Source organism: Budorcas taxicolor, chromosome 12 (assembly GCF_023091745.1).
Source record: "Budorcas taxicolor isolate Tak-1 chromosome 12, Takin1.1, whole genome shotgun sequence".
In the NCBI taxonomy this organism is placed as follows: Eukaryota; Metazoa; Chordata; class Mammalia; order Artiodactyla; family Bovidae; genus Budorcas; species Budorcas taxicolor.
This window is the reverse complement of record NC_068921.1, coordinates 19,346,765-19,359,792: the sequence shown is the minus strand read 5'-3', so window position 1 is coordinate 19,359,792 and position 13,028 is coordinate 19,346,765. Positions and strand designations below refer to the sequence as shown.

Genomic DNA, 13,028 nt, shown 5'->3' with positions numbered 1-13,028 from the left:
CTTCATTTGTCCCTTTTTTTTTTCTCTCCCTCCCTCCTCCCTCCCCTCCTTTTTCTTTCATTATTGCTGAAGTATCTTCAAGGGAACCCAGACCTCCTGTCATGTTGCCCCTACATCCTGAGTGAGTTTCTCTGTAAAAATTCAGGCTGTGCTTCTTAGGGGACAGGTGTCTGCCTCTCAGACAGTGGTAGGAATAATTGCACTCACTCCAAAATTCTTGACAACAGTCTCACGCCCAGTGAGTCAGTCAGGGAGTCTGCCCTGGGGGCTGCCACGAGCTTGGCCTTCCCATGACTGATGACCAGTGGCAGGTGTGGGACGCACAGCCCACTCCTACTTGAACGGCTGGGGCTCAAAAGGCTCTGACCCCGCAGCCCTCCATGGGGGCCCCTTTCTCCACGCCTGGCCCTCCACTGACAGGCACTCCGCCCAGGCCACCGCTCAGTGAGGTCAGTGGACCAAGTGCCACACTCAGGGCTTCCAGTCAGCAAGAGACACTCGGCAAAAGGTGAAGGTCTAGCCTAACTCTGCTCATTACTCTCTCATTCACTCAGGGCTTCATTCATCCAACATCTGCTGAGAGCTTTACTCTGTTACTTTATATCGATGAGGGAGTTGAAACTCAGAGAGGTCAAGGTAGCAGGGAATATAAGAAATAAAATATGCTATATATATATTTTTTTTCTTTTTTTGCTCAAGCTCACCCAGATCTCCAGCCTGCAGCACAGGGCGCTTACCCCTCCACCTGTTCAGACCCTCCTTCCCAGTTAAGCAACACCTCACTGATGGCCTTTGCTGCTTACCAAGCACCTTTCATCTGATCCCTAAAATCTCCAGGTAGCTGTTGAGCTCAAACATGAATTTTAGTTCTGGCTGGCTAGTTCTTCACCATATAGTATGATTAAAGACTTTTGGAGCTGATAACCTTCCAAGTTTATTCTGTAAGTTAGTATAAATTTCGTCTTCCAGAGCCTGAAAATAATTTTAACAGGGAAGAGAAAGCACTTTGTGGTTCATTTGATATAAAATATGAATTCATGGGAGGAAGTAAGTCTATTTCCATTCTCTCAAATCCTACAGGTAATTTTTGCTCTTGGGAAATAGTAACTAATGTTTCCAGTGACTTTGATCTTGATCTTAGATCCAGGTCCCCATCCTGCGTTTACCCACAGAATTGCTCTTGAGGAAAGAACCACACAGGATGTCAGGGTCCGGGTTTGCAGATGGCTCCAGCTGAAGAGGTTGCTCGTGGAAGTCATGAGATCAACAGTCTAATTTTGGGAAGCCCTTTATCTCACAGATAGGTGGACTGAGCCCCACAGAGGGTCATATTCAGCTCAGCCTCATTGCCCCTACTGGCCAGTCCAGCAGATGTATTTTTGTCTAGAAAGTTCCCCAGCCATGCCAGGGAAGTGATGTGGACTTCCTGTGGCTCTGCTAAAAATAAAAAAATTAGCCGGTGAGAATAAGGAGCTACAAAGCAGACAGGGAGTACGTCTTGTTTAAAAACACTATCTCACCTGTAATTTTTAAAAATTTCCTTGAAGGAATAGGATTTTCATATATGCTCTGACATAAACCACACTTACCTACTAGGTAACTTACAGAATGTTAAGAAAAGGGAAAATAGGGCTTCCCTGGTGGCTCAGTGGTGAAGAATCCGCCTGCCAATGCAGGGACACCGGTTCAGTCCCTGATCCAAGAAGATTCCACTTTGCCGTGGAACAATTAAGCCTGTGCCCCACAGGTGTAGAGTCCACGCACTGCAGCTACTGAGGCCCGTGTACGTAGAGCCTGCGCCCGGCAACAAGAGAAACCGCTGCAGTGAGAAGCCCTGGTGCCTCAAGAGAGAGTAGCCCCCGCTCGCCGGGGGGCTGGAGAAAGCCCGAGGCGGGGGGCTCGGGCAACTGGAGAAAGCCCGAGCACAGCAATGATGACCCTGAACAGCCATAAATAAATGCATAAATAAATCTTTTTAAAAAAGGAAGAAAAGAGAAACCAGCTTCAAGCCTCTGTTCAGCAAAGATTGGAATGAACAAGAAGCTGTAAGATTATGTTAATGAGATGGGGAGAAAGTAGGGTTTCTTCTCTCAATTAGAGAAAAAGAAAGGCAATTACAAACTGTGGCATGAACCAAAATATCTTACAAGAAAGTCCTGGCCCAAAGTCGAAGGAAGCTAAAATGTAGCATGATTTTGAGAGACGTATGAAGGTAAGAAGGAATATTCCATTTGCCACATTCTTCTTAAGTGACAGAAGTACTGATTTGTAGAGTAAGACGTTGTGGCCTCTTCCAGTGAACACTTTTTATAATGGCCATATTGTCAATAGAGCATCGATTGACTTTTCAGCTTTGAGAATCTACTTACAGATAAAATGGGGAAGACAAATACGTTTACAGAACAAGAATGGAAAATGTGATCAATCTCAGCAATGTACAAAGTGGACAGAGGCTGAGAGACGTGGGGAGGAGCGGGAGAGAGCTTGCTGGGGGTTCTCATACTCGCCTGATATCACAGAAGTCCGTATACTGCACAGCACTGATGGAGGAGTCAGGTGAGGTTTGAAGCTTATTCCTGAAGGTACAAATTCGGGATAACTAACAGAAGAATTAAAGAGAACTCATGTAGCTGTTAAAGGAGTTCAGAACACGCCACTCCAAATTATGCCACTTTGGCACGTTGATGATTTTGAACAGAAGGCAGTTGAGAACAGTAGATGTGGAAGGGCACTCTGATCTCCCCCCTTTCCTGCTCAAATCAGGTCTTTGAATTTCCCTTGAGAAAGGTGCTCTTCCTTTACCAGGAGGAAAAGAATGTTCATTTCACCGGGGACTGGGAGTCAGTGCTGAAATGGTCCTGTGCAAATAGCCCGACTGAAATAACCCTTGTCTTCCATTAGTTTCTCCCCGTGTATTTACTGGGGACAGTACTGCTCAGCCCAAGCCCCCTGGTCTCTTCACATCCCTGCAGTTACTGGTCTTTGGGTAAACAGGCATATGAGTTTTGGGGCCTGACAGCTTATTCAGGTCATTTTCCTTTTGAAGATTCCCATGTACGTGTCAACATAGTAAATCAAATGTGTATGCTTTTCTTTTTAATCCATTTATGTCAATTAATTCTTAAACCAGCTTACAGAACCTAAGAGGGGAGGAAGAAGTTTCTCCTCCCCTACATCATCAAAAATTGGATGGAGGGAAGGGAAGGGGAAACTATAATTTATATCGTAATTTTTCAGGATGGGCAGTTAATAGTGGGACTTCCCCAGTAGCTCAGGTAGTAAATAATCCACCTGCAATGCAGGAGACCCCAGTTAGATTCCTGGGTCGGGAAGATTCCCTGGAGAAGGGGTAAGCTACCCACCCCAGTATTCTTGCCTGGAGAATCCCTGTGGACAAAGGAGCCTGATGGGCTACAGTCCATGGGGTCGCAACGAGTCGGACATGACTGATCGACTAAGCACAAAGAAATAGTAATAGAAATAGTAGTATAAGTATAAAGATTGTTGCCAGAACTACAGTTAGAAGTGGTTAAAACTGGTAGCCTCTGGGAAGTTTTGTACTAGAAGTGAGCTTAGGGTTTAGGCAGAGACACTGTTCTGATGTCATGTACGTGATTGTTTTGGTAAAAAGAAATTTAAAAAAAAAAGTTGTATTGATGAGCAACAAAATTTTTTTAAAGGAACAACATAATCAGATATCTTAGAGAATCCTAGTTAATCCAGTTTTTGAAATTTTAGGCAAAGGAACATTTCTCTGATGAGGAAATGCTAAATATAATTGCAGAGATTTCCTTACCCAAAATTTTAAATATAGCCTGTAAGCATTTTTAATTTTCCTAAATTTGCCCTTATGCAGGAGGAAAAAACTAGTTCCTGCTCTGATAGTGATACTTAAATGCCACGTTTGTTAAGAGAGATCTTGGGGTTTTTTTGGAGGTGAGACATGAAGTACTCTGAAGTACTTCTGGATTAATCCAGAATTTAGTTTATTTACTATAACATTTAGACTCTTGGACAAAATTTTCAGCTAATTTTTTTTCTCCGTCTGAACACAGCTCTGATTTTAGAATGCCAGTCACTGAAAACTAGCATTTACTATACAAACATTCACTTTGGGTGGATCCATTTCCAAGGTCGGCCCCCACCCGCCCCCGCCCGTGCACACTGGGATTGTGCGGTGTGGGGCTGAGGTGCCGGCCGGGATGTGTGCTCCTGCACGCTGGGCAAGGGGTGCTGCCCGCACGGGGGTGTGCCTCCGGTGCCATCTCCCGGGTGTGATGCTGAATTGGAGCATGTTTTCCTTTTCTTCTCTCCAGGAAGGCCCTTATGTCTACTTGTCTATGGTGGGAAACATCACAGACTCAGATGCCTTGATCACTTCATTGTGTGAGTAATGTAAAGCGTTGGCACTTGCCGCATTTGAGGGGTCAGTTCCGTACGGCTGTCCATTAAACGAGTACCTGTACCCCACGTTGTACGATTCTGTTTGCATGCAATGTCTGGAAGAGACAGATCCATGGAGACAGATGACAGATTAGTGGGTGCCTGGGGGTGCAGGAAGGGAGCGGGATTTGGCCAGAAATGGGAAATGACTAACAGTGGGTACAGGTTTCTTTTGCGAAGTAGAAACTAATGTAAAGTGAGGTTGTGGCGATTCAAATCTTGGAATGTACTAAAACTTGTTGAATTATACACTTTAAACAGGTTTAAGAAAAAAACAGACCTGGCACATGGATTATATCTCAATAAAGGTATATTTTAAAATGTTTGCACTGAGTGCAGATTGAGGAGTCTGCAGTATTTAAACTGGGTGTTTTTCATACTTTTAACATTTATTTGTATATAAATGTATATATATTGTACAGGCTTCCCAGGTGGCTCAGATGGTAAAGAATCTGCCTGCAATGCGGGAGACCTGGGTTCGATCCCCGGGTCAGGAAGATCCCCTGGAGAAGGGCATGACAACCCACTCCAGTTTTCTTACCTGGAGCATTCCATGGACAGAGGAGCCTGGTGGGCTGCAGTTACATATATATATTCTTGTAGATAATTTCCAGAACTCTCCCTGCTCTGCAGAGGTATTAACTAGTTTTCCTTAGTGATCCAGTGGTCAAGAATCCACCTTCCAGTGCAGGGGACACAGGTCCGATGCCTGGTTGGAGAACTAAGATCCCTTATGTCTCAGAACAACTAAGTCCATGTGCCGCAACACAGACCCAGCACAGCCAAACCAAAGGACGCAGATTGCTTGGGGTTCTTGTTAAAATGCAGATTCTGATTCAGAGGGTCTGGGTTAGGCCTCCTGGATATTGATCTGTGGATTGTCCTTTGATTCACCAGGATGTAGAACTTTTTAAAGATGGTAAGGAAGACTTTATTCCACAGAGACCACAGCAGTGGGAGAGAGATTGGCTCAACCCTTAATCAGGGACATGTGTTCATGTTCAGTCAGGCATGTCTGACTCTTTGCAACCCCATGGAGTGTACCTGCCAGGCTCCTCTGTCCATGGGACACTCCAGGCCAGAATACTGGAGTGGGTGGCCACGCCCTCCTCCAGGGGCTCTTCCCAACCCAGGGATCAAATTCACGTGTCTTACATCTCCTGCATTGGCAGGCAGGTTCCTTCCCACTAGTTCCACCTGGGAAGCCCCAAAATGGAATTCTCTGGGCAAGAATGCTGGTGAGGGCTGCCATTTTCTTCTCCAGTGGATCTTCCTGACCCAGGGACTGAACCCGGGTCTCCTCCATTGCAGGTGGATTCTTTACTATCTGAGCTGCCAGGGAAGCCCTAGATACAGGGATAGGTGGAGATTTATAGGCTGGGAACAGGGTCAGAGACAGTGGATGGAAAATTATTAAGAAGAAACATCAAGGCTGGGGGACTGATGATAGACTCAACAGGATCCTTGCTAAAGGCAGGCCAGGGTATTGCTATGAAGGGTGGGGGATGAGGAATTAGATTCGATATCAGGAGTGATTGGTAATCTGCACTCCCTGTTTATAGCAGCAGCATCTATTATACCACAGCCAAGGCATGAAACAGCCTGAGTGTCCATTGACAGATGAGGGGATAAACAACCTGCATTGTATTTATCTGACTCTTCAACCCCATGGACTGTAGCCCGCCAGGCTCCTCTGTCAATGGAATTCTGGCAAGAACACTGGAGTGGGTTGCCATGCCCTTCTCCAGGGGATCTTCCCTTCCCATGGATCGAACCTGGGTCTCCTGCATTGCAGGTGGATTCTTTACCGCCTGAGCCACCAAGGAAGCAGAATATTATTCAGCCGTAAAAAGAAGGAAATCCTGCAGTTTGTGATGACACAGATGGGCTTTGAAGAACATTATGCCAAGTGATAGAAACTAGACAGAAAAAAATGAAAACTACAATATCTCATTGTCATGTGGAATTTGAAAACCTGAAACTCATTTTAGAGAAGGATCAGATTTGTGGTTACCAGAGGCAGGGGCTGGGGAGTGGCGGAATTCGATGAAGATGTTCAAAAGGTACAGACTTCTAATTATACAATAAATTCTTACTAGGGATGTAATGTATGACACAGTCAATGCAATTAACACTGCTGTGTGGCATTTATAAAGCTGTTGGGAGAATAAATCACTAAGGTTACTCAGCAGGATTCTTGGGCCGAGCCCAGAACCCAAGGTGCCGGGGCCGGTTAAGAAAGAGTCGCCGCCCCTCGCGTCCTCACCTCTGCGCTGTGGCAAAGGCCACTGCCGTCGCTTGGCTCCTGGGTGCCCCCTCCAGCTCTGCCTGTGCCTCTTTCTCTAAACCTCTGCCCGAGCCTGGCGGTCAGTCGCAGGATAAAGGACGAGGATCACATTAGCTTTGTTAATGCTCTGCTTGCCCTTTCCCTCCCTTTATAGGCATTGAACCTGCAAAGAGATGGTCAAAGTTAAGTGATAGATGAGAGGCCAGAAGTCTGGTACACTGGGGCGGGCAGATAGCAGGGCCTGCTTCCCCTTCCCACCCCGCCTTCCTCTCCAGCGTTTATGCTGCCCCTGCCTCTCCCCAGGCCCCACTTAGACATGCACGCACGCACGAGCGGGCATACATCCTGTCTCCTTCAACTTGCTGAATTACCTGTAGTTTCAGACACACCAAGCACTCTCAGCCCCAGGCTTTTGCTCAAACTTTACCCCTGAAACACCTCTCCCTCCCCTATTCAGGGCTCGCCTCCTGTGATTTAAGACCTGAGATGTTTTTGTTGTTATTTCTCCATGAAATGCACTTTATTTCTGTAATTCAGATTGTTTCTTAGCACAAGTTCCAGAAGAGGCCATTTGATTTAGGGAGTAAGAGCTGTGTTTCAGTTCATACACACTTCCCAAGGTGGGGGCAACTGATGCACCACTCGAGGGTCTATGTGGGGCTCGTGTTAAATGACCCCCCTCCTCTAACTGGCCCTTGAGACTGGACCGGGTACCTTTTGGGACAGAAACGAATGGTGGGCTGGCCACTGATCTGTGGGGTGCTTATCCTCACTTCCATCGCCTTGATTGCTGGCAGTTGGATGGCATCTTCGACTCAATGGACACGAGTGTGAGCAAACTCCGGGAGATGGTGAAGGACAGGGAAGCCTGGCGTCCTGCAGCCCGTAGGGTCACAGAGTTGAATGCAACTGAGCAACTGAACACCAACAGTGGAAGGTCTGGGAGTGAGAAAAGAGCCTGAGATTAAGACCCAGGGTTGCGTGTGCCTCAACTCCTGGTAAAATCCAGAGGCCCTCAAACGCCCTCAGTGCACCGCCCCTCCCCACCCTGCTTGCCTGTATAATAGAAGTCTAGACAAGCAGCCCCTCACCCCCACGCCCTCCCAGCTCGCGGACCAGCAGGCGCCTGTGTGTCCCTGAGGAGCCGGCTTCAGTGCCCTGCCAGCCCTGAGTTACTGCAGCAGGCCAGCCACGTTGCCCGTGGGAGCAGGGCTCACCCACGCTGGTGGTAGTGCGGAGCCCGCCTCGCACGGCCCCTCCCGGATCCCTCTGGGTCCTAGTGCGGCGCCCCCCGTGGCCCCCGTGGCCCGTGTCCTCCTCTCCCAGCCTGCGAGTGTCACACCACCAGGGAGCGGCCGTCAGCCTCATCCGTCCAGTGTCGCCCGCCTGTTGTGTGCTGAGCCTCCCCATGAGCCCAGGGTGACGCCTCCCTCCCCTGTAGGGTGAAGAGGAGGTGATCGGAACCCCTCCGCTCCTGGTCTGTGCAGTGCCTCCCCTCCCTGGCCCCATTCTCTGTCCCTGTCACTTACTGCGTGAGCCACCAGCAGGCAGACTTCGTGTTCTGTGCTAGGCATTCTTGAGGTCTAGCACAGAGGCGTCTATTTGCTACCAAAAACTGTTGAATTAAAGAAGGAAATGGGGACTTCCCTGGCGGTCCAGTGGCTAAGACGCCCCGCTCCTGACGCCCCGGGTTCAGTCCCCGGTCAGAGCACTAGATGCTCCTGCTGCAATTAGGAGTTCCCGCGCTGCTCCTAAAGATCCCGGGTGCTGCAACAAAGCCTGCAGATCCCTTGTGCCCTAAGACCCAGCTACAGCCAAATAAATAATTTTTTTTTTAAATGAATGGATAGGGTTATTTTTGTGAATGTCTGAATACCCACTAATCTCTTCGCTCCTAAAGCACTGACCTTTCACTTGTGATATTTTCTTAGATTTGGGGTACACTAGGTGGTGTATTCCACCTGTTGTATCTGTGTTTAAATTTAAAGGGAAAACTTTTACTTTCACTGTTAGTTGTTTCCTGGTGAGGTCACGGCTGGCAGTCAGCTAAGGACAGGCTGGACGCCTCTGCCAGTTGTGTCTGCCGCACACAGAATCTCCGCTCAGCATGTGTCTCTGTGTTATCTCATTTAATAGCTCACTCTGTTTACTGGCCTGTCCTTTTCCTGAGGACAGCCTTTCATCAGAAACCTCTGTCCCCAGCCCCAGAGAGACCCTAACTCTAAGAGACTGTTGTTTTGTGCTGTTCAGACCAGATCAGTCAGATCATGGAGCTAATTTTGGACCATTCATAGCTTTCCTAAGTTATGTGAGAACCGTGAGAGCAGGGGTCACCCACAAAGAGAGTGAAGCAAAGAGGTGGGGGCGTTGGGTTCTTTTCTCCCCCCACTGGTTATGTGAGATCTTAGGACCAGCATGTATTACTTTGGTAAACAGGAAAAGAAAGAGATAAAGACAGAGAAGGAGAGGAGGAGGAAGGAAAGAAGAGACGAGGGAAGGAAATATGACTTCACGCAAGGCCCGCAGTCTAGCACTAAAAAGACTGTCTGACCTCATAGTGCTTTCTGGAAGAAACCATCCTGATAATGGGGTCTGAAAAGATTTCTTAGTGCACACCTACCCCCAGGACAGCACAACTGAGGCTTTCGTGGTGGCTGTTGTTAGTGAATACTCTGTAGCAGACTGAAATGCCCCCTTTGTCCATTTCAGATTCATTCCGTAGTCCAGGCTGTGTTTCCCTCCTCCCCTCCTTGCTGGCCCCTCAACACTCAATTCCTCTTCAGTTATTAATAAACGTGTTTTTATAAACATCTCCTGAACAGTAATTTTCCCACATCTGACTAATACAAACTTTATATTGAAATTTTAAAGTTAGGAATTATAATGCATCTACCAAGATAATTACTAAAGATTATCTTTGCAAAGTCTGACTGTGTCGAACTGATTTAGAATTCTGCTGCTTACGATGAAAAAGGAGGAGGTGAAGAAGCCACGCCTGTGAAAGCACTTTGGAAAATGCACACCATTTTACAAATATAACGTGATGTTGTTATCAGTACTGGTGTCCAGGGGTGATGGGTTTTTGTCTCAGGACCCCTGTTTCCTTCCACTAAGGCATCATGAAGACTGTAGAGAGAATGGCGGTTCAGTTATTCTTTTTATCTCCTTCAAATGGGGGGGGAGGAGGTCATTTTCACCAACTGTCATAAAAATAATTGCCAGATGAGTAACAAAATGTATTTATTTTTAGGGAAAGAATATGGCAAAGCTGATGCAAGATGGCTTAATTTTGATCCAGCCATCGTGTCTGTGGAAATTCTGATGGTCGTCCTGGGTGGGTCTCTGGCACTGGTCCTCATTTATGCCATCGTCAAAGAGAAATATTATCGGTAAGTGCTCTCCCCTCTCCGGCTGGAAAGAGGAGAAACACCAGCTGTCCCGATGCCAGAGTGTCATGTGGCGTGGATGACGACCACCGTTGTTTGTTGGACGAAAAGTAGAGTAGAAAGTCATTTGATGTAGTGTAATTTCGGATCGGTCAAAATAAAAAACACTAGAAATATGATGGCAGTGACAGCCTCGACACTGTATAGACAAGCACAGGGCTAGCAGCTTTGGGTGACTGGCCACCAGTATTGTGGAAAATCAAAGGGTAGTTATTTTCATCTTCCGCCCCCAAATCATTCTAGAAACTTCTCTTCCACGTGTCACAAAGAGAAGTCTCTTAGGTAATTCTGAGGTGGACATGCAAGATAAATAGGTCTTTTCAGAGGCAGCCTTTGGAAGGTATGGGGAAGGCTGAAGAGCTGGGAGATAGAGGAGAAAGACGGCAGATTAGCCATCCATCAGTGAGGCCCTGAAACTGTGAACTCCGCCCCCTCCCTCCGTTCCCTTCCTCTCCTCCTTAGGGACAGAGTGACCTGGGACGTACAGAATGATTCCCAGGGAATGGTTTTAGACTCATGTCAGCTGGGCACAGTGGCATTCCATTTTCCACCATCTTGGATCAAAGAAGTCTGTGTAAAACTTCGTCATGAAATTTCAGACTTGAAAGAAACCTCAAAAGTCATTTACTCTACTCGCCCCCACCCGATTTTACTTAGAGAGTTGGTAGGAAAAATTTCCTTCTGGGCGCCTGTAGTTGTTGTTCAGTCGCTCAGTTGTGTCTGACTCTTTGTGACCGCGTGAACTGCAGCATGCCAGGCTCCCCTGTCCTTCACTGTCTCCTGGAGCTTGCTTCTGGGCACCTTACATGTCCATCATCGTGGCTGTGGGTTTGCTACGTTTACCCATGTGTATATTATTTCAAACATTTTCACACATATGCGTTGCTGAATATGTACCAGGCACGTGCTTTATCTACATATCTCATTTAATCTCCACAGTATTATTTGAGGTGGTGGTGGTTTAGTCGCTAAGTCATGTCTGACTCTACAGACCCCATGGGCTGTAGCCTGCGAGGCCTCCTCTGTCTATGGGATTTTCCAGGCCACAATACTACAGCGAGTTGCCATTCCCTCCTCCAGATCTTCCCGACCCAGGGATAGAACCCCAGTCCCCTGCATTGTCAGGTGAATTTTTTGCCAGCTAGCCACCAGCGAAGCATTATTCAAGGAAGGGACTATTATTAGCCCTTTTCCAACAGGTGAGATTGGAGCTCATAAGTTCACATCCAGGTCTCTCTTTCCTGACTTCACTAAACCTTCCAAGGGATAGGACTGGATACCCAAGAGACCTTCTTTAACTCCGAGCGTAGTCTAGAGAGGGTACTGTTGCTTCTCCGAGGAGAGTGTCTCTTCGTTGTGTCCGACTCTTTGTGACCCCACGGACTGTAGCCCACCAATTTCTCTGCCCGTGGGATTCTCCAGGCAAGAATACCGGAGTGGGTTGCCATTTTCTTCTCCAAAGGAAAATGAAAGCATGGGTCTTCATCAGTGATCAACTTGCCCCATCAAGGGAGCTCTGTGTGAAACCTGAGGTCCCACTTCAGGGAGGTGATCTGCTGTGGGAGATGATGTTGGTATAGCTGGCAGTTTCATCGCTGTCTCTTTCTCTCTAACAGGCATTTCGTGCAGATTACCCTGAGTGTGTGTGAATTGTATGGCGGGTGGATGATCTTCTGCCCAGACTGGCTTATGGGAAGCCCCAACCTCAACACCAACAGTTGGCTCTACTTTTGGGTCTATCTGGTATTTTTGAATGGTATTTGGGTTCTGATCCCAGGACTGTTACTGTGGCAGTCATGGGTAGAACTCAAGAAAATGCATCACAAAGGATCTAATTCACGCAAAAAATTTCAGTGAATTTTCAAAGTCATAAACACTGTCAGCTTGCTTTATGAGAATGAATCCTTTTTGTTGGGCCAAAATGTAATGCATTCCAGTCTGTGCTTTTCTTTTTTTTATTGTCATTTTGGAACAACCTAATAGATTTCAGTGGAATCAATTTCAAATGGACTGTAAGGTTGATGAGTTTTTGCTGTTGTTGTTTTTTTCCAATTAAATGGCAATACAGGGAACAGAATAAATTTTAAACAGAATAAAACACATTTAATTATATCCTTTTATGGCTAACATTACTTGTTGTACGTTAATAAAGCCAATTATCATGAAATGCTGTAGAGCATGTTATATTAATTTTATATTTCAAAGAACTTATTGTTGCTTCAACTTCTGATCTTCCCACCAGTCTTTTGATTACTAAAGTGAAACCAGAAATGAAATGAATGCTTCTGTTTTGTGTTTGTACTGTAGCAAATTTGTGAAGCCAACAAAAAAAAATTGACAGTAGAAGGAGTTTATGAGCGGGTTAACTCCTCATGGGTGAACACTGGGGTTTCACCAACAGCTGATTAATTTATACCTGTTCTCCTGCAAGGAGGAAGAGTTGAAATACCTTACAAAAATACGATAAAAAGTAAATCAGTAAATAGGGACATAGGGAAAGTAAGAGTGAGAAATAATAAGATGAAGGCAAAGTTAATACGCAGAAAGGCATGCCATGATGTCGTGTGTAACTGATACAAGTGACACATTAATTTGACATTTACCTTCAGTACCAAGAGGGAAACACTGCCACACGCTGTTGCAGGCCACACTCGTTTCGGCAGATGCTGCAGCAGTTCTGTCCAAGGTGGGGAGCGGGTACTCACCTTAACTCGTCCAACACCTGCTTTTCTTATGGCCTCTTAGCGCACGGATGTATTCTCTTGCCTAGGAGGGTTGCCTGGCCCATACATACACCAGGCACTTGCTTGGCCACTGCGGCTGCTGTCATTCAGCTCAGCCTATGTTCCACC

The 13,028-nt window shown here is 46.6% G+C and overlaps 1 protein-coding gene across 1 annotated transcript in view; it reads left to right on the top strand.

Moving 5' to 3' along the window:
* EBPL (EBP like) overlaps window positions 1–12,033 on the top strand; it is a 31,361-nt gene extending 19,328 nt beyond the window's left edge. The window contains 3 exon segments of the mRNA XM_052650333.1: window positions 4,317–4,386; window positions 9,981–10,119; window positions 11,793–12,033. Of these exon segments, the coding sequence (XP_052506293.1) occupies window positions 4,317–4,386; window positions 9,981–10,119; window positions 11,793–12,033 (450 nt within the window).
* Window positions 12,034–13,028: the final 995 nt, after the last annotated feature.